The sequence below is a fragment of the Hemibagrus wyckioides genome, linkage group LG02 (genome assembly GCF_019097595.1).
Source record: "Hemibagrus wyckioides isolate EC202008001 linkage group LG02, SWU_Hwy_1.0, whole genome shotgun sequence".
Classification (NCBI taxonomy): Eukaryota; Metazoa; Chordata; class Actinopteri; order Siluriformes; family Bagridae; genus Hemibagrus; species Hemibagrus wyckioides.
In genome coordinates this window covers 13,501,845-13,524,508 of record NC_080711.1, presented here as the reverse complement: position 1 = coordinate 13,524,508, position 22,664 = coordinate 13,501,845, and the positions used below count along the sequence as shown (strand labels likewise).

The 22,664-nt window shown below is 38.4% G+C and overlaps 3 protein-coding genes across 10 annotated transcripts; 1 reads left to right on the top strand and 2 right to left on the bottom strand.

Annotated features, from left to right (window-relative positions):
• Positions 1-139: 139 nt before the first annotated feature.
• Positions 140-9,344, bottom strand: LOC131343046 (transmembrane protein 205-like). Of its 8 annotated transcripts, none has more exons than XM_058374415.1 (6): positions 6,446-6,655; positions 5,781-5,865; positions 4,574-4,964; positions 3,457-3,565; positions 1,262-1,425; positions 140-1,113 (listed from the first exon to the last, which is right to left on the bottom strand). In XM_058374415.1, the coding sequence occupies exons 3-6, from the start codon at positions 4,580-4,582 to the stop codon at positions 811-813; spliced, it is 585 nt and encodes a 194-aa protein (XP_058230398.1). In that variant the 5' UTR covers positions 4,583-4,964; positions 5,781-5,865; positions 6,446-6,655; the 3' UTR covers positions 140-810. The 8 variants fall into 8 exon arrangements, with proteins under 8 accessions (XP_058230398.1, XP_058230422.1, XP_058230413.1 ...); XM_058374439.1 differs by having other exon boundaries at positions 5,781-5,853; XM_058374430.1 differs by having other exon boundaries at positions 6,452-6,655.
• A 2,616-nt stretch (positions 9,345-11,960) lies between these two features.
• Positions 11,961-16,132, bottom strand: LOC131343074 (transmembrane protein 205-like). The gene is made up of 4 exons (XM_058374487.1): positions 16,021-16,132; positions 14,051-14,159; positions 13,614-13,777; positions 11,961-13,263 (listed from the first exon to the last, which is right to left on the bottom strand). The coding sequence occupies exons 2-4, from the start codon at positions 14,148-14,150 to the stop codon at positions 12,961-12,963; spliced, it is 567 nt and encodes a 188-aa protein (XP_058230470.1). The 5' UTR covers positions 14,151-14,159; positions 16,021-16,132; the 3' UTR covers positions 11,961-12,960.
• A 1,618-nt stretch (positions 16,133-17,750) lies between these two features.
• elof1 (elongation factor 1) lies at positions 17,751-21,421 on the top strand. The gene is made up of 4 exons (XM_058411985.1): positions 17,751-17,887; positions 19,379-19,509; positions 20,125-20,195; positions 20,991-21,421. Exons 2-4 carry the CDS (start codon positions 19,394-19,396, stop codon positions 21,053-21,055), a joined length of 252 nt encoding a protein of 83 aa, XP_058267968.1. The 5' UTR covers positions 17,751-17,887; positions 19,379-19,393; the 3' UTR covers positions 21,056-21,421.
• Positions 21,422-22,664: the final 1,243 nt, after the last annotated feature.

Sequence of the window (22,664 nt, the reverse complement as noted above, 5' to 3'; positions counted from 1 at the left end):
AGATTTTTGCCAGATCTTTAGATGTTACAAACTACACAAATAGTTATACACAAATACAGCTAATCCTGAAACAGGCAAAATCTGATGTACACAACCACTGTAATTATACTCTAAAAACAACAACAACAAAACACCTGTGAACTGTGACAAAGCAGATTTATGGTTTATTCATAAAATTAACATGTCTATACATACAATACAAATGTGATTTAATGTCAATTTTAAAATATTGAAAAGTATTCATAAAATAATTTCTCATATATTCTCAGTAAATGTGCTCATTTCTCCAAATGCAGTTGAAAATAAATGAAATCAGGTTTTGCAGTCACATTAACTAAATGCTTTCACATTAATGAGAACTAATTATGGATTAGGAGAGCTTTAATATTGCAGGCACCTGAGTCAATATTTATAAATTTCAGATAGTGTAGCTATATAATGCAAACCCACTGCTCTTAGCTGTGCTATAAAAGTAAATTAACACTTTGTAATGATAGCTTATATATATGTCAAATATTTTGGATTATGAGATTATTACTCAATAATGTTTATTATCAGATCATTTTGCTTGTTTCTAAGAATAAACAATTTTTTTTTTTTTAAAAGTCTAGAAATAGCAGTTCATTGTTTTTTCATTTAAAACATGCCATCAAAGAGAAATATTCATATTTTACATGGTAAGATATAATTTTTATGCTTTCTCCAGTGAATTCCTGTTCAAAACTGAATTAGGCGTGTTCTGCTCTGGCTCGCCGTATCAAACACACATGTACACATTTACTAATTAGTTGTATGTTTCGGCCAACAACATTATATCAAAGACAAATTAAGTGCCAGGTAGATGAGATTGACAGTGATGCAGCCGAAGCCTATGAAGTTGCTCAGGACAGACAGGCCATGGTAGAGGAAAAAGCTCTTCCTGTGGGCCTTGTATTTTGGATCCTTCTCACGGAGTTTGATGTAGGGCTCTTTGTTGGTGGAATAGGCGATCTCTCCACCGAGACCATGTTCCTGCTCAACCTCCCACATCACCATAAAGTGCTTGGTGACAGCTGGAGTGAACCACTGCACATTCAAACCTGCTATGATCACAGCCACGAAGAATAGAGCCATCTGTGACAAAGACAGAATTGTGTGTTAGGACCAAATTATCTAAAAATTTTTATTTAGGAGAATTTAATTGGGGTCTTTAATTTGAAACTGATAATTTCAGACAAATAAAGACCCAGAGACATCCTGAAGGAACCAGAGCTGAGCTCACCTGTGTAGACTCATGCCAGTTCATCAGCTCTCTGGGATGGTAGACAGCATATATAGCCAAGCTGACTATGTTACTACCCAGCAAGCAGTAGAAATACACAGGAATGAGTTTTGTCTGAACTATGCCAAACGTGTGCAGAGTGACCTTGAAAAACATCACAAACCCTGAAATAAATGTATCACACCACTGTGAATTAATACAGCAGAAATTTATATAAAAAATGTCCCTGTAAATCATAGACCTTTCAAATGTAAAGAGTGAACATTCTGACTAATTTCAGCCATTCATGATAATCTAGTACGGTGACCATATTATCAAAATCAGCAATCAAAATCGAGCTCCCAGCAGACCTCCAGCCACTCACATTCTCCACTAATGACAACAGTGCAGTACTAAGCAGGATCAATGCAAGGAAAGCAGCAAGGCCTGATGGTATCCCCGGGCGTGTCCTCAGAGCATGTGCTGGGGAGCTGGCGGGGGTCCTAACAGACTTATTCAACCTGTCTCTAGCCCAAGCTATTGTGCTCCACTGCATCCTGCCTTAATGACTACCGCCCAGTAGCGCTCACCCCCATCATCACTAAGTGCTTTGAGCGGCACACCTCAAAACCTGTCTTCCTGCCACCCTTGACCCTCATCAATTTGCTTACTGTCAGAACAGGAGCACGGAGGACGCAGTTTCCACAGCGCTGCACTCAGTCGTCTCTCATGTGGACAATAAAGACACCTATGCCAGAATGCTTTTCCTGGACTTTAGTTCAGCGTTTAACACTGTCATCCCTTCCAAGTTAGTCACCAAACTTGGAGACCTGGGCATCAACGCATCACTATGCAACTGGCTTCTGGACTTTCTGACCAACAGGCCCCATTATGTTCGGATAGATCGCCAATGCTCTTCCACCCTCATCCTTGGCACCGGAGTACCACAAGGCTGTGTCCTGAGTCCCTTCCTCTACTCTCTCTTCACCTATGACTGCAAGCCTATACATAGTTCCAGCACAATTATCAAGTTTGCAGACCACGGTGATTGGACTCATCAAAGACAACGATGAGTCTGCTTATAGAGAGGAGGTGGACCATCTAGCTGCGTGGTGTGCTGGCAACAACCTGCTGCTCAACACTACGAAGACCAAGCAGCTCATAGTGGACTTCAGGAAGGAGAAAGGTGACACACATACACCTATTCATCTCAATGGAGAGGTGGTGGACCGTGTCACTAGCTTAAAATTCCTGGGTATCCACATCTCCGAGGATCTCTCCTGGACTACCAACAGCTCCAGTCTGGTCAAGAAGGCTCACCAGCGCCTCTTCTTCCTAAGGGCTCTGAGGAAGAACCATCTCTCTTCAGACATCCTGGTGAACTTCTACCGTTGCACCATCGAGAGCATCCTGACCAGCTGTTTCACTGTCTGGTATGGGAACTGCACTGTGTCAGCCCGGAAAGCGCTGCAGAGGGTGGTGAAAACTGCCCAACGCATCGTAGGAGTTCCACTTCCTAAGACCGAGGACATTTACAGGAAGCGCTGTCTCACCAGAGCACGCAAAATCATAAAGGACTTTTATCACCCTGCCAATAGACTCTTTGCCCTCCTACCTTCTGGGAGGCGCTACAGGAGCCTGCGGACCAAGACTAGCAGGTTTAGGAACAGCTTTTTCCCCACAGCTGTTTCTTTGCTGAACTCTGCCTCCACCGATCACACACACATTGACTGAGTACATTATTATCAGTGTACATAACCTTTTTCTATATATAACCCTTTCTGTGTACAGTTTACATGTACAAATTATTTATCATAGTATACAATATCTTCCTCATTGCACACATCTAAATCATTGCACTCATGGTATACAGTACCTTCTTTATTGCACCACTACAATCATTTGCTCATTTGCACTCACTGCATTTACTCATTGCATTTACCTCCCACTGTATACTGTTTATATACTGTTATATATGCAAATTATTTATATATTTTTGTATATTGTTTATATATGCAAATTATTTATTGTTATATACTTATTATATATGCTAATTATTTGCACTGCGAAACGCACTTCTGGTTAGATGCTAACTGTATTTCGTTGCCTTGTACCCACATGTGCAGTGACAATAAAGTTGAATCTAATCTAATCTAATCTAATATTATCTATGGACTGGTGCTACTAACAGTGATGGAAGATGGTGATGGTGTTACCTGCAATAAATGACATCCACACCTGCATTCCCCATCCGAATGCCATGACCAATAGGTGAAGCACCTTCACCACGTCTGTCGGTTCTCCCTCAGTGGCCATTGTACACTTCTGAAAAACGTACTATTCAGTAATTTTTGTGAAAGCAATGCAACTATGATTTCAAGCACTTTATCCAAAATCCAAGAACTTTTTAAAACTTGAAAACTCTATATTAATATTAAAGCATTTTCAAGGATTTCAGGCACCTGTAAGAACCCAGTGTTTTAACTACAAAGTGAAGTATTAAGTAAGATTATGAATAAATCTTTATGATAGCAATGCAATTATAATTTCAAGCAGTTTGAAGTATGTCTCAAAATGTTTCAAAATGCAACAGCAATTGCAATGCAATGCAACTAATATTTTAAGCACTTTATTCAAACAAATATATATATGGTGGTATGTAATCATTATATTTGTAATGTGAATGCTTAAAACCCTATGCTCTGTCCAGTCCCTGATGATAAATGATAAAATGCCATTGCCTACTCTCACACTGCTTGATGCACTGGGCATGGACTCAAAAAAGGACTTTACTTACCCAGTTTGTTTATTTAGACCAATGTTCAGTGTTTTTAGCTTCCAACTCAGTGCCAACTCTTCCAACCCACAAACTGCTGGCTGAACGTCTGATGCAATCATTTTAAAAATCGACTGGATAAAACCTTGCTTGGCCCGCAAGAATTCCAGATTTACATTTAACCCTCCAGCTTTTCTTAAGTGTATAACATGTTTTGCCCTTGGGGTCAATTTGACACCAGTTTAAATTTAATTTAAACCCCTAGAATATAATTTCACACAGGTTTTTTGTCAGGTAATTTATGTTTCTTTGTTGACTACCTAAATAGCTTTATAAATAAAACAACCCACCACTCCACCACCCCATTCTCCTAAACACCCAGAATTTCTATTGCATGACTATAGAAAAATTTACAAATAACCATAAAATCTCACTGATTGACAGAATCATTGGACAGAAAAAAAATATTTTTTTGATTTTAACAGTTTTATTTTATTTCTAAGTACAGATTTTTGCTGTCTATAACATTTGGAAAATAGTACAATTTCTATACATACACAGTACATAAACCTTGTGGAAAGCCTTCCCAGAAGAGTTGAAGCTGTTGTAGCTGCAAATGGTGGGCCAACTCCATATTACATTCATGTGCATGTAACGGCAGATGTCCCAATTTTGGAATGGCTCAGAGTGGAATGGCTCCACTCTAATTCATCCCAAAGGTGTTCTATCTGGTTGAGGTGCAGGCCAGTCAAGTTCCTCCACACTAAACTCACTCATCCATGTCTTTATGGACGTTGCTTTGTGCACTGGTGTGCAGTCATGTTGGAACAGGAAGGAGTCATCCCCAAACTGTTCCCACAAAGTTGGGAGCATGAAATTGTTTAAAATGTCTTTGTATGCCGAAGCATTAAGAGTTCCTTTTACGGGAACTGAGGCCAAGCCCAACCCCTGAAAAACAACACCTGAATGATTGGAGGGATGTCTTTTGACCATTTAGTGTATTTAAAGACATTAAACAGTGAATGGGGCCAAATTGACCCCAAGTATAACAGGAGGGTTAAAGTACAAAAATACCCTAGATACCCAGTTACTCCAATAATCCTCCATTTAAATTTCCACTTAAAATAAAAAGTACCGCATTTTAACAGCTCTAATGTTGTCATTTTTTTTGTAATTAACCATTCATTTTATTTGGAAGTATCTGTCACTCTCAGTACTGTCACTATTCACACATGCCTGCTAATACAAAGTCTTAGAAATGAACATGATACGGATGTCAGGTAACATTATTCTGAGCAGTCAAGGCACACAAGGGGTATATGGGGTGCTGTAACAGGGCACACCCTTACAAAAACATGATCCTGGCAAATAGTTGTGCAAATTTGAAACAAGTTCATATTTTCATATGCAAATTAGGTTTGTTGCAAACTTCTGATGAACGCCTGGCAATGTTTGTGGTAAACCTACAGTGAACAATTTAGGTATTTGTGCATGGGCACTACATGGGGCGGACTTAACCAATAAGCGAGGTAAGCAGCCGCTTAGGACCCCGGGGAATTGGGGGCCCCGACCAATACCAAGAAGCCTATATAAATCATATAGTACTTGTTACTTTTCTATCATATATTGTATGGTCTGTCTATAACCATTAAGATTTGAATTATTATTATTATTATTGTTATTATTACATCTTTTCAAATGCGCCCCCCCCATGATTCATGAATAGTGGAACGTTCCTATCGCACATGCACAAGATTTCCATACCTGGAATTGCTTAGGGCCCCCATATCACTAAGTCCGCCCGTGAAGACGGAGTCTGAGGCTTGTACATTGTTTCCTACATAAAGTGCTTAAAAATTAAAAGATATACATTGAAGAAGAAGAAAATAGTAAGTACTACAGCAGGACAGTCTGACTTGGTAACTCATACAGAATAACTAATGTGTGCTGGACACTCCTGTGTCCTGGGAGTTTTAAACAAACGACAAGCAAGGATCTAAGCAGATTCACTTTAAGAGAAACTTGCTGCTCTACAGATTCAGAAGAAAAAAAGCTAGGTCACTGTTTCCTTTTAGTATTTAGTAACTAATGCTTTGGTGTGTGATATGCAATTACAGTACTTGTACAGTATTCTTATCCTGAAAACATATGAAAAAGAAAATTTACTTGGTGACTGGTCAAATATCAACAATAAAAATTGACCTATTGGGTTATTGTGTTGCTGAATAACATTAGTAACGTTAACATGCTGCTGAAGAGTTACTGATTCCACTAAGTTACTAAGCTAATTAACGACGTAAGCGTAACGGCGTAATTAAGATAATGACAGATTTATTCACATGCACAATAAAATCCTTTGTAGTTGCAAGCTAACATTAGATTTCATATTACAGAAAATCAACATTCTGATTATCATAGGACCTGCTCACCTCTACCTGTTTTCTCAAATACGATGTTGAATTCTTTTAAGATGTAGGATTAGCTGTGGCAGGCAGAGCAGGAACCTGAATATGAAAGGCTCTTCTGTTCTACAACTTGAAACAAATCCTGAAGATAAGACCATGGGTGCGTGGGTGGCGGGATGGGGTCAAAGTTATCTTCCATCGTAGGTTACAGGTATTTCAGGCTGTGATTTTATTACTCTACTAAATGTTTGCACACGCTGCATTTAATGAAACCCAAAAGCTACAAAGGTCAAAAAATAATGTTTGCTGTGCTGAGCTGTAACTGGACAACTGTGTTTTTCATCTATCACAAGTATCAATAGATGTGAGATAATGTAGAAAGTAAGATATGTTGCTTCAAAATACTTTAGTGAAGTAGAGATATTGGAAAAAGCTACTTAAGTACAGTAACGAATTACATTTACTTTGTTACTGTCCATCACACTGCAAATGTAGTAAACTTTCCATCAAACTATCTAATTAGCATAAGCAATCACTGGAAGCATGGAAAACAGACTTAAAAATAATTTGTCTCCACACTCATGTTATACTATAGAATAATCAACATGTGTTATCTAAAATCAAGAGCATATTTTAAAATAAATGGTTTGAATTATTTTTATTTCACATGGGGGCAAACTTAATACTGATAAATAGGTGCGTATTGGCGATCTGCAAGGGGGGGGGGCTGCAAGCATGAGAGAAAACCCAATAACAAATCAAAAAATCCAATAACAAATCAGAAAACTCAATAACAAATCAGAAAACCTAATAACAAATCAGAAAACCTAATAACAAATCAGAAAACCTAATAACAAATCAGAAAACCCAATAACAAATCAGAAAACCTAATAACAAATCAGAAAACCCAATAACAAATCAGAAAACCTAATAACAAATCAGAAAACCTAATAACAAATCAGAAAACCCAATAACAAATCAGAAAACCTAATAACAAATCAGAAAACCCAATAACAAATCAGAAAACCTAATAACAAATCAGAAAACCTAATAAATCAGAAAACCTAATAACAAATCAGAAAACCCAATAACAAATCAGAAAACCCAATAACAAATCAGAAAACCTAATAACAAATCAGAAAACCCAATAACAAATCAGAAAACCTAATAACAAATCAGAAAATCCAATAACAAATCAGAAAACCTAATAACAAATCAGAAAACCCAATAACAAATCAGAAAACCCAATAACAAATCAGAAAACTCAATAACAAATCAGAAAACTCAATAACAAATCAGAAAACCTAATAACAAATCAGAAAACCCAATAACAAATCAGAAAACCCAATAACAAATCAGAAAACCTAATAAATCAGAAAACCTAATAACAAATCAGAAAACTCAATAACAAATCAGAAAACCTAATAACAAATCAGAAAACCTAATAACAAATCAGAAAACCCAATAACAAATCAGAAAACCCAATAACAAATCAGAAAACCCAATAACAAATCAGAAAACCTAATAAATCAGAAAACCTAATAACAAATCAGAAAACTCAATAACAAATCAGAAAACCCAATAACAAATCAGAAAACCTAATAAATCAGAAAACCTAATAACAAATCAGAAAACTCAATAACAAATCAGAAAACCCAATAACAAATCAGAAAACTCAATAACAAATCAGAAAACCCAATAACAAATCAGAAAACCCAATAACAAATCAGAAAACTCAATAACAAATCATGTGTTACATGATTGTCAACACTGTCACTTCTAGGTCATGTGACCATGTGACCCAAAACCAGTACTAAAATGATCTACTTGAACTCCTTTTGTCTGGTTAAAAGTTCCAGTTTTTCCCCAAAGTTATCTAAAAAAATTAACAGCAATTTGGAACAAACAGCTGCATTCTGTAATAGCAACTGAGCTATTATTTTTACATGATGCTTAATACATAATATGACAATCATTTTGGCAAGTCCAAAACGACTGCCATGTTAGAATGAACAATAAAGAACTACTGTGTGCAGCTTTAAAAAGATGAACAGATGGTCAAAGTTCACCGCTTTTATGCAAAGCATCAGACTGCGTTAAACAATAATGATTTAGGGAGCAAACCTTTGCGCACATGACAGCTGAATGCTGCCTGTAGCTGTTGTGCTTGGGAGTCGGTTATCACCAGTGTGGTTCTTCATGTTACTGGAGGCAACATCAGAGAGCTTTTTTATTACTTTATAAATATTACTTTATTACTGTCACGGCCGGGATCCTCGCCCTAGGCGGGGCTCGAACCCGACCTTCCGTGGTGCGCGTGCCTATGCCGGCACGTGGCTGAATGTAGACCCACACAGGACTCAGCGAAACGCTGCTTTATTACATAAAGACAGGACATTGGGAAACAGACGGGTGACGAGACATGGCGTAGTTAACCGAGAATACTGAAGACTAATACTAAAGATGAACAGTAGACGCGCCGGACTAGAACCACGGCACAAGTAACAGTAAAACAATCACGGACAAAGACATGCACAAAAGGAACCCTAGACATTAGGGTAAACTGGGTACAGGTGAGACAATCAGGGGAGAGAACAATAGGACAGGTAATCACACGAATGACACGGAACAAGCAGGCTTCTCAGGTTCACCTGCCAGCGCCCTTCAGTTGCTGGCAACTGTGATGCCAGTTACTGTTTTTTAACGGGACAATTTTTAACAGTGTGAACAACAGCTGTATGAATGTTTTGTTTGTACTAAGAAGTTAAACTTACCCCTGTTCTTCAGAACTGTACTCCAGGTTCTAGACCTTATACGCATTGGTGATTTTGACAATCCATCTTTTTACAGTGAAGACATCTGAGGCACTCACGTTCAACTACTCTGATACTACTACTACAAAACCTCTGATCATGCTGTTATAAAATATCATGTTTTCACACCAGCAGTTTAAACTGTAACTATTTAGATTAATGTTTAAATGTTTTTGAAATCACAGAACCACACAGCTGAAATAGAAGTAAATAGAAGTAGCCTTTATTTGTCACATATACATTACAGCACAGTGAAATTCTTTCTTCACATATCCCATCCTTGGAGGTTGGGGTCAGAGTGCAGGGTCAGCCATGATACAGCACCCCTGGAGCAGAGAGGGTTAAGAAAGTATGTGACTAGAGATAAATAATAGGGTTAATTATCCTCTAAAGCCTGCACTTGTGGAGCTAGTGGACCAGGAATTGCTAGATATGGAGGCTTGCCAGATACTGTGTCTCCATCTTCACATGCCAGCTATTTCAACCTTCAACCTTGCATCAGTAGAGTTGTACAAGCTTGAATAAACACATTCTAGGTATACTGAAGGAGAGATTCAATAAATAAAGTTTCTTACTCATTTTGTCTGGGTAAAGTTCCAGTTTTTCCCCACTCTCTTTACAAAGTTACCTAAAAAAGTTGACAGATGATGGCTTGCAGGGTGTGTTTAAAAGAATTGAAGAAGCTGGCTGCTCAAGGCCTACAAGAAGTAATAAAAGTAGCTTCATTAATGTCTTCCAAATTTATAAAAGTCTTATAAATATCAGCTGCTTCATTGGCATGTGGCAACAGTTCCTCAAAGATCTTCTTCTTACATCCACCCTCTGCCAAAACATTGGGAATTCCTTTGCCTGGAGTAACAAAAGTTCAAGTCATATTGACCATTCTTAATCATTGTTACTTTAATAAAAATGTGTTCATTCCAAGCTTGTTCATTCTATTGATGCTAACATCCTTTCAACTGTGTGGTTCTGTGATTGTGAAAATAGAAGAACATTAATCTAAGTAGTTGCAGTTTAAACTGTTGAACTGTTGTGAAAACATGATATTTTATAACAGCATGATCAGAGTTTAGTGTAGTAGTTGAATGTGAGTGCCTCAAATGTCTTTACTGTAAAAAGATGGATCTCCAAAGTCACACTGTCACAATCACCAATGTGTATAAGGTCTAGAACCTGGAGTACAGTTCTGAAGAACAGGGGTAAGTTTAACTTCTTAGTACAAACAAAACAACTACCACAACACATTCATACAGCTGTTGCAGGCAATAATGCTTGGTATTAAGAATCAAGCTGATAAAATCAGTTAATTTGGTTTGTGGACTGTATGTAAACTTTGTGAAATAGCTTTTTCAAGGCAGTACAACAAAAATTATATTATCCATCTCATATTTTAAGAAACTATTAACATTCTGGTGTATGTAAACCACAACTGTACCACTTTGTTATATGCACCAGGAGCTGTGATTTTCTTCAATAATGGAAATACGATGCACTTTAGGGCATTCATGTTTGGTGAGAGTTACTACACTTATTATGATTAAACGAATAGAGAAAAATGAACAAACAAGCCATTTTCTCTTTTTTTTCATGTGTTCAGAAACAATAAAACAGCGTTTTTTATTTTTTCTGCGTTTAATATTAAATTAAAAAAAAAAAACGAATAAGGCATCGTAATTCAATTTTTGTTTTTCAATTTAGAATCAAAAATCGAATGAACACAACCTACACAGGCCTGGTTAGCTTGTTAAGTTTGTTTGTTTGTTTGTTTTGTAGCTAATTAAGTTTGCTGTAAAGCAGGACTGAATGCATAAATGATGGTATGTCAGTTTAATTGGTGGTATTCCTGTGAAGATTGTAATGTTATCGCTATGTTAGGTAACTGTGTGCCATTCTTTTTGGTCTTAACATGTCTCTCATATCCATCCATCCATCATCTATTCCCGCTTATTCCTAATTAGGGTCACGGGGGTCCGCTGGAGCCTATCCCATCGCACATAGGGCAAAAGGCAGAGGTACACCCTGGACAGGTCGCCAGTCCATCACAGGGCCACATATAGACAGACGTTTCTCATATCCTAGACTATTATTCTGACTTTTCCTCAAGTCAATTTTTGAACTGTTCAACCTATAAGTATAGCATAGACAATGACTTTAAATCACTGTCACTTAACTCGAGCAGAGAGGGTGCAAAGTCATAAGGGTTTCAATTCCGCTCTGAAATGTGCTATTAGAATTTGACCAGTCCTGCTAAACAAGCTTTACCTTTCCCTCACTTCCATTTGTTGTCAGAATGAGAGCATATGAGGATATGTCCTATAGCTCAACTAGAGGCTGGAGTCCGGTGCAAGTGGAGCTGAAAAGTTGCCAAGAAATGCAAAAAGATTTCAGATGCTTGTAATCCTTTCTAGGTTGTTTTCCCTTCGTAAACTTGTGTGTCTGAATTTTTTTAATGGGTTCCAATTGTTTTTCACCCTTTATTAGTTTGCACTTCTGATTTCAGAGACTAGGGAAAAGCCAGAGTAAAGGTTTTTGTGTTTTGAGGTTAATATTTTGACACACACTTGACTCCACAGCACCATTATAAATGACTGTGGTGTTTTATGCTCAACTAATGATTATCTTTGTTTATTTTTGATTCATTTTGTTTAATGTAGCATATTGTATATCATGACTATATTATATTGTTTATTTTTCTAATACAGAGAGAGATATGCCAAACCACTGTGAACTGTGAAAGAGCAGATTTATGGTTCATTCATATAAAATAACACTTTTATACATGCAATACAAATTCAAATTAATGTCAATTTTAAAACACTAAAACATTTACAAACTAACTCCTCATATATTCTCAGGAAATGTGCTCATTTCTCCAAATGCAGTTGAAAATAAATGAAATCAGGTTTTGCTGTCACATTAACTAAATGCTTTCACATTAATGAGAACTAATTATGGATTATGATAGCTTTAATATTGCATATATTTATAAGTTTCAGATAGTATAGCTGTATAATGCAAACCCATTACTCTTAGCTGTGCTATAGTGAAAATCACAGTAACATAACACAATTAATGTAATAAAAGTAAATCAACACTTTGTATAGTCCAAATTTCTGTAGTATTCAGAATATTATTGTGCTTAATTTTTTTATGATTTAGCCATTTGATTGGTCCATCATCTTCTACTTGTTATTACCGTACCTGTACAATTATCTGTGCCATTTTCATGTATAGTGTTGTATAGGATATAGGAGATAATAGTCGATGAAAAAAACCCAAACAGAAAAAAATACCCTCATGGTCTGGATAATTCAATGCAAAAAATGATATTTTAGCATGTATAAATATTTTGAACAAAATAAAAGCTATCAAATATTTTACATTATGAGATTTTTGTATCAAATGAATCAAATATAAAGCCATCAAAATTCTAAAAATCTTTACTAGTCACAAGCTTAAACCTGTCTTCTGTTGGCAGATCATTTTGCTTGTTTCTAGGAACAAGGCATTTTAAAATATGTCTAGAAATAGGCTTAACATTTTTTTATATATAAAACATGTCAAAACAAGAGAATATTCATATTTTACATGGTAAGATATCATTTTTATGCTGTGTTCAGTGAATTCCTGTTCAGAACTGAATTAGGTGTGTTCTGCTCTGGCCCGCCGTATCAAACATACATGTACAGGTTTTACTAACTGGTTGTATGTTTTTGGTCAATAACATTATAGTGAAGACAAATTAAGTGCCAGGTAGATGAGATTGACGGTGATGCAAGCAAAGCCTATGAGGTTGCTCAGATTAGACAGGCCGTGGTAGCGGTAAAAGCTCTTTCTGTGGGCCTTGTATTTTGGATCCTGCTCACGGAGTTTGACATAGCGCTCTCTGTTGGTGGAAAAGCCGATCTCTCCACCGAGACCATGTTCCTGCTCGATCTCCCTCATCACCAGAAAGTGCTCAATGACAGCTGGACTGAACCACTGCACGTTCAACCCTGCCATGATCACAGCCACAAAGAACAGTGCCATCTGTCAAAAAAACAGAATTGTGTGTTAGGACTGAATTATCTAGGAAAAGGGGAAAGAGAGAAAGAGAGAGAAAGAGAGAGAGAGAATGAATGAATGAATGAATGAATGAATGAATGAATGAATGAATGAATGAATGAACAATAATGGGGGGTGGAAGACAAGAAAAAATAAATCTTTGTTACAGTATTTTAACAGCGCTCACCTTGCAAGTACTACTTTAGTAACTTAAGTTAGAAGCAACTACCTAAGCAACTTTAGTTAGAGTCTTTAATCGGAAACTGATAATTTTAGACAAATTAAGACTTGTTAAAGACTCACAGACATCCTGAAGGAACCAGAGCTGTGCTCACCTGTGTAGTCTCATGCCAGTTCAGCAGCTCTCTGGGATGGTAGACAGCGTATATGGCCAAGCTGACTGTGTTACTGCCCAGCAAGCAGTAGAAATACATGGGGAAAAGTTTGCTCTGAACTAAGCCAAACGTGTGCAGAGTGACTTTGGACAATAACACAAACCCTGAAAGAAATGTATCAAACCAATGTCAATTAGGACTTCACAACATATTATGGTCTTTGCAATACAAGACTGCAGTTCATAAATGTCCCTGTAAATCACAGACTTAACTTTAACCATGTCGCTTCTTAGGTATTGCAGTACACATCTCAAATCACAATTACTGCCAGCAGCAATACCATAATAATCTAGTATGGTGTCCATAATATCTAACTCTAGTATGTATGGACTGGTGTAGTTGTTAGTAACAATGATGAAGGATGAGGATGTTGTTACCTGCAATGAATGACACCCACACTTGCATGCCCCATGTAAACGCCATGACCAATAGGTGAAGCACCTTCACCACATCTGTCGGTTCTCCCTCAGTGGCCATTCTAAACTTCTGAAAAACAGACATTACACAGGATTTTAATCAAGTATCACTGGGTAAGGTCCCGCATCTCCAGGGTTGGGGGTTCAATTCCGGCCTCCACCTCCCTGTGAGTGTGTGTAAATCACAATGCAGTTGACTCTTATGGTGTTAAAAATCGAGAAAATACACTAATCAGCTATAATGTTATGACCACCTGCCTAATATTGTATTGGTGCTGAATGAGGCCACAGCCATCAAGGAATACTGTTTCCATGAAAGGGGGTACATGGTCTGCAACAATGCTTCGGTAGGTGGGACATGCCAAAGTAACATCCACATGGATGGCAAGACACAAGGTTTCCCAGCAGAACATTGCACAATGCACTGCCTTCGCCGGCTTGCCTTCTTCCCACAGTGCACATTGGTGCCATGTGTACCACAGGTAAGCGACACACACACCCCCGGCCATCCACGTGATGTAAAAGAAAATGTGATTCATCAGACCAGGCCACCTTCTTCCATTGCTCTGTGGTCCAGTTCTGAAGCTCACGTCCCCATTGTTGACTGTGATGCACTGTGTATTCTGACACCTTTCTATCAGAACCAGCATTAACTTTTTATGCAATTTGAGCAACAGTCTGTTAGATCGGATCACACGGGCCAGCCTTCGATCCCCACCTCCATAAATGAGCCTTGGCTGTCCATGACCACTGTTCCTTCCTTGGACCACTTTTGATAGATACTGACCACTGCAGACCAGGAACACCCCACAACAGCTGCAGTTTTGGAGATGCTCTGACCCAGTGGTCTAGCCATCACAATTTGGCCCTTGTCAAACTCGCTCAAATCTTTACGCTTGCCCATTTTTCCTGCTTCTAACACATCAACTTTAAGGACAAAATGTTCACTTGCTGCCAGATATATCCCACCCACTAACAGATGCCATGATGAGGAGATAATCAGTGTTATTCACTTCACCTCTCACTGCTCATAATGTTATGACTGATTGGTGTATGCTGTTGTCACACCCTGCTGGAGACATGAAGAAAAGACGCTCTTCAATAGAGTATTTACCTGCCAGCAAATGACAGCCAAGTAATATTCAAGGAATCAGTTCAAGGCAAGAACGAATTAGTGTTGTATAGATTTGTGTAGCACTCCAGCATAACGCCATGCTCGCGCTCTCCTCATGACGCCATGGCACCTGATTCACGTCACCTCACAACTTTTTAGGGCGGGGGATACACGCTGAAGGAACATTATAGAACATGACATAATGCAAAAAGAAACAGTACACTTTCAGATCATGCCTTTGATACGAGTTTTGAAAAATTGCACTGCAGTTGGTCTTTTAGTGGCTGTTGCTGAAAGGTTCAGAAGCAAACACACACACACACAATTACTGCTCATAGAAATGTACTCTATTTTATGCCTTTAATCGTTTCTGGATATGGATATGGAATGGATATTCGTCGTAGCATGCAGGGTTTGCCGAAATAAATTCTGAACTCTGTGTATGACCTGAAATTGTGTGTGCAACATGCAGCCTAAGTAATCCAAGTGAACATGTTTCAAATAAAGATAAGGTGTTTTTACAGATAAGGCCTTGCTGCATGACACGCATGTTATCGCCAGAATTACTAATGGCCTATATTTCCTAGCATATATATGTATATATACACACACATCTATACAAACTGTTATGAAATCGTTTTGTTTATAACGTGAACGCTTAAACCACTGTGCTCTACCCAGCCTCTGATCTCACCGCGTTTACTGTTTCAAAAGAACCGACTTCATTGATCGTGGCTCCAAACAGTTAGAAATCATAAAATACCATTATGTACTCCCACACCCCTTGTTGCACCAAAAAACACTACAAATTATTTACCCGATTTGTTTATTCCGCTTCCAGGTTCAATGTGTTCAGCTTCCAACTTGCTCATTTGGCAGCCATACTGTACGTTTCCTTGTTGCGTAACGCTCCCTTTCCTTTAGACACGCCTCTAAATTCAGGACCACCAATCAGGCTCCTGTATTTAAATAAAGACGACTCATATTGTTCATCCATAGGATAGAAGAACTGGAGCTTGTGTGAAGCTCCGCCTTTGATTGTGATATCAGGGAAATGCCAGAGTACTGTAAAAGCGTTTTGTGTTAAAAGATTAAAATATTTCGACTTGTTCTCTCTATAACATAAATTACGGATGCATTTGGTTCTGTACGTTAAGATCTGTAAGTACATTTAAAAAAAAATCATTTTGTATAATGTAGAATACTTAGTATCATACCTACACTATTTTGCCAAAAGTTTTGGGACACCCCTCCAAATCATTGAATTCAGGGGGTTGGGCTTGGCCCCTTAGTTCCAGTGAAAGGACCTCTTAATGCATCAGCATACCAAGACATTTTGGACAATTTCATGCTCCCAACTTTGTGGGAACAGTTTCTGTTTCAACACGACTGCACGCCAGTGCACAAAGCAAAGTCCATAAAGACATAGATGAGCAAGTTTGGAGTGTATAGGACCTTCACAGGGTCCTAACCTCAACCTGATAGAACACCTTTGGGGTGAATTAGAGCGGAGACTGCAAGCCAGGACTTCTCGTCCAACATCAGTGCCTGACCTCATAAATGCAATTCTAGTGGAATGGTCAAAAATTCCGATAAACACACTCTTAAACCTTGTGGAAAGCCTTCCCAGAAGAGTTGAAGCTGTTTCAGTTGCAAAGGGCAGGCCAACTCTATATTAAATTCATGTGCATGTAAAGGCAGACATCCCAAAACTTTTGGCAATATAGTGTATGTATGCTTTGTCTTCAGTGGAGCTGGAACTGGGCCCAAACCTGTTCTAATATGGCAATGCAGTGATCTCAGCTCAGCCATCACCTGTTTTGGGTGACTCTATAATCACAAATTCACATAATCACAAAAAATACAAACCAAACCAAGATTCAAACAGAAATCTAAAATGCATGGAAGCCCGAAAGTCCAAGTGCTTCACTGCCAATCTACTTCAATACATAATCAAATGAATAACGCATAATAAGACAGATATGGCTACGGACTGAAGCCGAGCGAACACCATGCAAAGAAGTACGAACCTACCGGTCATCAACTCAGTGATCAAATACCAAACATTTCCTTAACCACCATAAAAATATCAAACTTCTCCATAGGGGTAGAAAAAGGCATTATAGATCTAAAACAATCTCTCAGAACAACACATTTACATTCATTGAACCCTTTATTGGGAACACTATACCAATACTAAGTGGTGCCTCCCTAATTTCTCAAAACAGACTAAATCCTTCATGGCATGTATTCCACAAGATGTTGGAAACATTTAATTGAGAATCAAGTCCATGTTGACATCACATAATTCCTGCAGATTTTTCAGGTGCACTTTCAAGCTGCAAATCCCCAGTTCTACCACATCCCAAAGGTGTTCTAATGGACTCAGAGCTCTACTGAAGACCATTATCATGTTCATAAAACCAGTTTAAGACAACCTTTGCTTTGTGACATGGTGCATTATTATGCTGAATTAGAAAATGGTAGCTTGTGCCTATGAAGGGATGGACATGGTCAGTAACAGTACTCGAAGTTTCTGGCGGATGTGGAGGATGTAGGCTGTAGATGGCGCTACACAGCACTGTAAACGACTGCACATGCTTTATTAAACGGAGAAAGAATTTCCCCGGAAGTTTCTCTTGTGTTTATTTGCTGTGTGTGTGCTCTTTGTAAATTCCTAACCGGTAAGAAATTCTAAGTTATTTTTGTGACTTTTATAATGCAAAACCAGTGGCAGAGCACATACTATTGTAGCCATAGCTGATGTAAATGAAAAGCAGATTTCCAGGCTTTGCTAACTAGCTTTAGCCAGGCCTCCAGTTCTCTGGTTTACCCGTGCAGTTTCTGTGTTATGTTGTTTAGCTTAGCCAGATAGCTAACTAATATACAGCCATGGATTTGATGCGTTGTTAATTAATACACTTTGAAATGTAGCCCCTCAAACGAACCGGTTAGTTTAGTTGAAAATGTGCTTTTTAGTCTATAAGCTGTATTTAAAGTGTCCTTATTAGCTAGCATATGGTATTTAGCGTGTCTTATGACTACATAGGTAGACACACATCTGCTACAACTTCATCTCTGTGACTGTTTTTATAATAACTGCATGTTTTTTCCCGGCAAACACGGGGCTTTAGTTAAAAAAAATGTAGTTAATAACGTTATTAAATTTCTAATCTTTCTTTTATTAGCTCGGCCCTCTGTGTCTTTACAGTTCATGAATTAGGGTTAAAGGCACATTACGCGATCCAAAGTTATGCGCGTGCGAGGCGCAAGGTGTAACGTTAACGTTGCCATAACAACGAGAAGCACGTGCAAGCTTTGTAATCCCGCTGCTTGTGTCTTTTTAATGAGGTTTCATTCGCAGCAAAAAAAATCATCCACGTATAATTGTATGAACATATACTCTAAATGTGGAAAATAACCCTCAGTGCAGCTTTCATAAACGAGGCCTAAAGGTTTGAAAAACATCACGTGATCTTTTCCTAATCTCTGACTGTCCAGTTAAGGTGAGTCTGTGTCCACTGTAGCCTCAGACTCGCCACAGTTGTAAAGAGTGGACCCTTCTAGCTAATCTCCATGTAAGATGTTGCCGCCTGTGGTACTGCTGCACACTGGATGTTTTTTGTTTTTGTCTGTTGTGTGAAAATACCAGGAGATTTCTGAAATACTCAAACCAGCCCATCTGACACCCAACAACCGCTGAATACACAGAGCAGGCATAACATTATGACCACCTGCCTAGTATTGTGTTGGTCCCCCTTTTGCTGCCAAAACAGCCCTGACCCATCATGCACTGTGTATTCTGACACCTTTCTATCAGAACCAGCATTAACCTCTTCAGCAATTTGAGCAACAGTATCTGCAGTTTTGGAGATGCTCTGATCCAGTCATCTAGCCATCACAATTTGGCCCTTGTCAGACTTGCTCAAATCCTTACGCTTGCCCATTTTTCCTGCTTCTAACACATCAACTGTGAGGACAAAATGTTCACTTGCTGCGTAATATATCCCACCCACTAACAGGTGCCATGATGAGAAGATAATCAGAGTTATTCACTTCACCTCTTAGTGCTCATAATGTTATTATGACTGATCATGTGTATATTCAGAACATGTAGTGACAATTATATTGTGTTAGTGTTTCTGTATAATCTTACTAGAGAAATCCTTTTCCAGAGAAATTTGGTATCAATGGGTCGCAGAAAGTCGAAGCGAAAGCCTCCTCCCAAGAAGAAAATGACTGGAAATCTGGACACGCAGTTTACCTGCCCGTTCTGTAACCACGAGAAGTCCTGCGATGTTAAAATGTAATTCCACATCCACATGAACATCAACTGTTTTAACACTCATAGCAGTAAGATGTGGGAAAAAAAGCCAGACCTGGAAAGACATTTTTTTTTATTGTATGGTGTTGAGCTTTGGTTGATGTTAAGTGTATTCAAGGGGGTCTTACTCAACACTTCCAGCTGCTGCATGCTGGATTCAAGAAAATAAGAATGAACCTATTATAACCTATTATAAAAAAACTATGGTTGCATATATAGTGGTTTTGTATAAGATTTTTTATTCAGACAAATACATCAGTTACCATTGTAATTTTCTCAACAGTAAAAATGGCATTTAAAAATCTGCACAGTTTTGTCCGGTTTCTCAGTTCTGGCTAGGTAGACGAGTACATAGATGTGTTTCGGCAGTGTGAAAATGCTGAGACCACAGTACACTTACGAATAAGGCACATCTAAGGCCAGCCCACATTTTATCTTTCATGTCATTATTTATTTAGTTTTTAAAATATTTTAACAAGGCATTACATTTGTTTAAAGTATAATGACTCCAGTTGAGCTAAAATTATGATGTTGCTTTCATAAAATATGAAATATTTCTTTAAAATGCTTAATGCACTTTTTTCTCTTGTCTTTTAGGGAACGAAGTCGAAACACAGGTATAATATCTTGTACTGTGTGCTTGGAGGAGTTCCAGACTCCCATCACCTGTATCCTTTTAACCAACTTTAAACCCTCTTCCTTGTGAGGCCTTTTTTTAAGCCTTGTGTTTTGTAATGTGACATGATTCTAAGATCTTGTATCATCATTTAGAATTTATTCCTAACAGTAGTATTTGCTAGAAGATGCCAAGAAAACAAAACACAAAACACCCTTGAAGAAATCAAGTCTTGGGAAATGATTGTAGATGTGACTATGATTGTAAAAGAGACTAGAATATAAAAATGTAAACACTTTGTGTGATTCTAGCTGCTGAAATTGTCTAATGATGTGCAGGCTAAGTGGTAGTCAGTTTGCACATCTTAAACCTGACAGAAAGTCTGTTCAGTATTATACACAGATCAGCCGTAACATTAAAACAACCTGCCTAATATTGTGTAGGTCCTCCTGGTGCCACCAAAATGTCTAGGTAGGTGGTAGATGTCAAAGTTATATCCACATAAATGCCAGGACCCAGAGTTTCCCAGCAGAACATTGCCCAGAGCATCACACTGCATCTGCCAGCTTGTTTTCTTCCCACAATGCATCCTGCATGACTGTTCTCTTGCTGCCTGATGTATTCTACCTCCTGACAAGTGCCTCTGTAACCAGATACTCAGTGATGTTCACTTCTCCTCACTGGTTTTTATGATCTGCCTGATCGGTGTATAAAATATGGCTTATGCTTTCTTAAATATTTGCATTTGAAGTGCACTATGGGTAATCAAATGGTCTTGCAGCAAATTTTCAGAAAACCAGACATCTGCAGCATTTAGAGTATCATTCTTCCTTAACCTCTCCCTCAGATCTCTCAGAACCTGTGGATGTCTACAGTGATTGGATCGACGCTTGCGAAGCAGCCAATCAGTAGCTCATTTCATAGGGTCAGAGGTCATAGAAGACTGCATGGCCCTACAAGACTACAAGGTGTATTTTTCTATCATGAAATGTATCCTGTAAACATCCAGTTTGTCTCCTGATGCAAAGGAATCATTTTCAGTCACATGTAATCACTGTGTTCCCTTTTGTTAGTATTAAACAATGTGAAGACACACAGGAAATTAGCTGAACTCAAGTGTTGGTGCATTTGATAATACTGGTTTTTGTGACCTACATATTTCTACATTTTTTTTTTAGTTTGTAAACATTTAAGTTGACATTCAGGTTTTTATATGTTTAATGACTAGTTGAGGAAATGTCAATAAAAACATGTGCATCTTCCTTGTTAGGAATGAAACGAGTGTCATTGTGCAGTTATTTGAACACGGTATTTTAAGGAAGGCTGATTTACAAGGTTCATTATATAACCTTGAGCATGTAAAGGTGTATGCAAACGAAAGGTAGATTTGGAATGTCTGTTATTTTAATCCACACTCTTGCCATTGGGGTTCTGAAGGGGTGGGGGATTTGGTTTCACTAACCACTTTATTCTGATAAGGATAATTGTGTTACCAGAACCTATGCTGGCTGCGATTAAACCCTGTATGAAACCCCAGTAGCACACCATGCACACACTCCTTGATACCTAGAGGCAAGCCTTCTTAGATATTCAACTTACTGGCATGTTTGTAGTTGGAAGAAAACCAGGGAAGCAGTAGGAAACCCACATGGTTACAGAGAGATAGTACACACAGATTGAAACAGGGAATCTCAAGCTGTGAGCCAGCAACATTACCCACTGTGCCATTGCCCCTAGAAAAAATACTAATAATTAAAAACTAAAGCTACTGAAGACACCACTGAGCCACTGAAGAAAACATCAACATTATCAATTACTCATTAGCAGTGAGTCAATAGATTCAGTAGATCAATATCAAGTAAAGCAGTTAATATACACTATATTGCCAAAAGTTTTGGGACACCCCTCCAAATCATTGAATTCAGGGGTTGTACTTGGCCCTTTAGCTCCAGTGAAAGGACCTCTTAATGCTTCAGCATACCAAGGCATTTTGGACAATTTCATGCTCCCAACTTTGTAGGAACAGTTTCGGGATGACCCCTTCCTGTTCCAACATGACTGTGCCCCAGTGCACAAAGCAAGGTCCATTAAGATATTTACATGCACATGAATTTAATATAGATTTGCCCCACCCTTTGCAGCTATAACAGCTGGGAACGCTTTCCACAAGGTTTAGGAGTGTGTTTGTGGGAATCTTTGACCATTTCACTAGAAGTGCATTTGTGAGGTCAGACACTGATGTTAGATGAGAAGGCCTGGCTCACAGTCTCCGCTCTAATTCATCCCAAAGGTGTTTTGTCTGGTTGAGGTCAGGACTCTGTGCAAGTCAGTCAAGTTCCTCCACACCAAACTTGCTCATCCATGTCTTTATGGACCTTGTATTGTGCACTGGTGTGCAGTCATGTTGGAACAGGAGGGGGTCATCCCCAAACTTGAATTGGGAGCATGAAATTGTCCAAAATGTCTTGGTATGCTGAAGCATTAAGAGTTCCTTTCACTGGGACTAAGGGGCAAATCAAAA

Excerpts from the sequence above, each read along its gene's own strand:
- elof1 (XM_058411985.1), top strand. The coding sequence starts at position 19,394 with ATGGGTCGCAGAAAGTCGAAGCGAAAGCCTCCTCCCAAGAAGAAAATG. Across the intron at positions 19,510-20,124 it reads AAGTCCTGCGATGTTAAAAT|GGAACGAAGTCGAAACACAG; the intron begins GTAATTCCACAT and ends CTTGTCTTTTAG. Across the intron at positions 20,196-20,990 it reads GTTCCAGACTCCCATCACCT|ATCTCTCAGAACCTGTGGAT; the intron begins GTATCCTTTTAA and ends CCTCTCCCTCAG.
- LOC131343074 (XM_058374487.1), bottom strand. The coding sequence starts at position 14,150 with ATGGCCACTGAGGGAGAACCGACAGATGTGGTGAAGGTGCTTCACCTA. Across the intron at positions 13,778-14,050 it reads GTGGGTGTCATTCATTGCAG|GGTTTGTGTTATTGTCCAAA; the intron begins GTAACAACATCC and ends CATTTCTTTCAG. Across the intron at positions 13,264-13,613 it reads ACTGGCATGAGACTACACAG|ATGGCACTGTTCTTTGTGGC; the intron begins GTGAGCACAGCT and ends TTTTTTTGACAG.
- LOC131343046 (XM_058374415.1), bottom strand. Across the intron at positions 1,426-3,456 it reads GTGGATGTCATTTATTGCAG|GGTTTGTGATGTTTTTCAAG; the intron begins GTAACACCATCA and ends CATTTATTTCAG. Across the intron at positions 1,114-1,261 it reads ACTGGCATGAGTCTACACAG|ATGGCTCTATTCTTCGTGGC; the intron begins GTGAGCTCAGCT and ends TCTTTGTCACAG.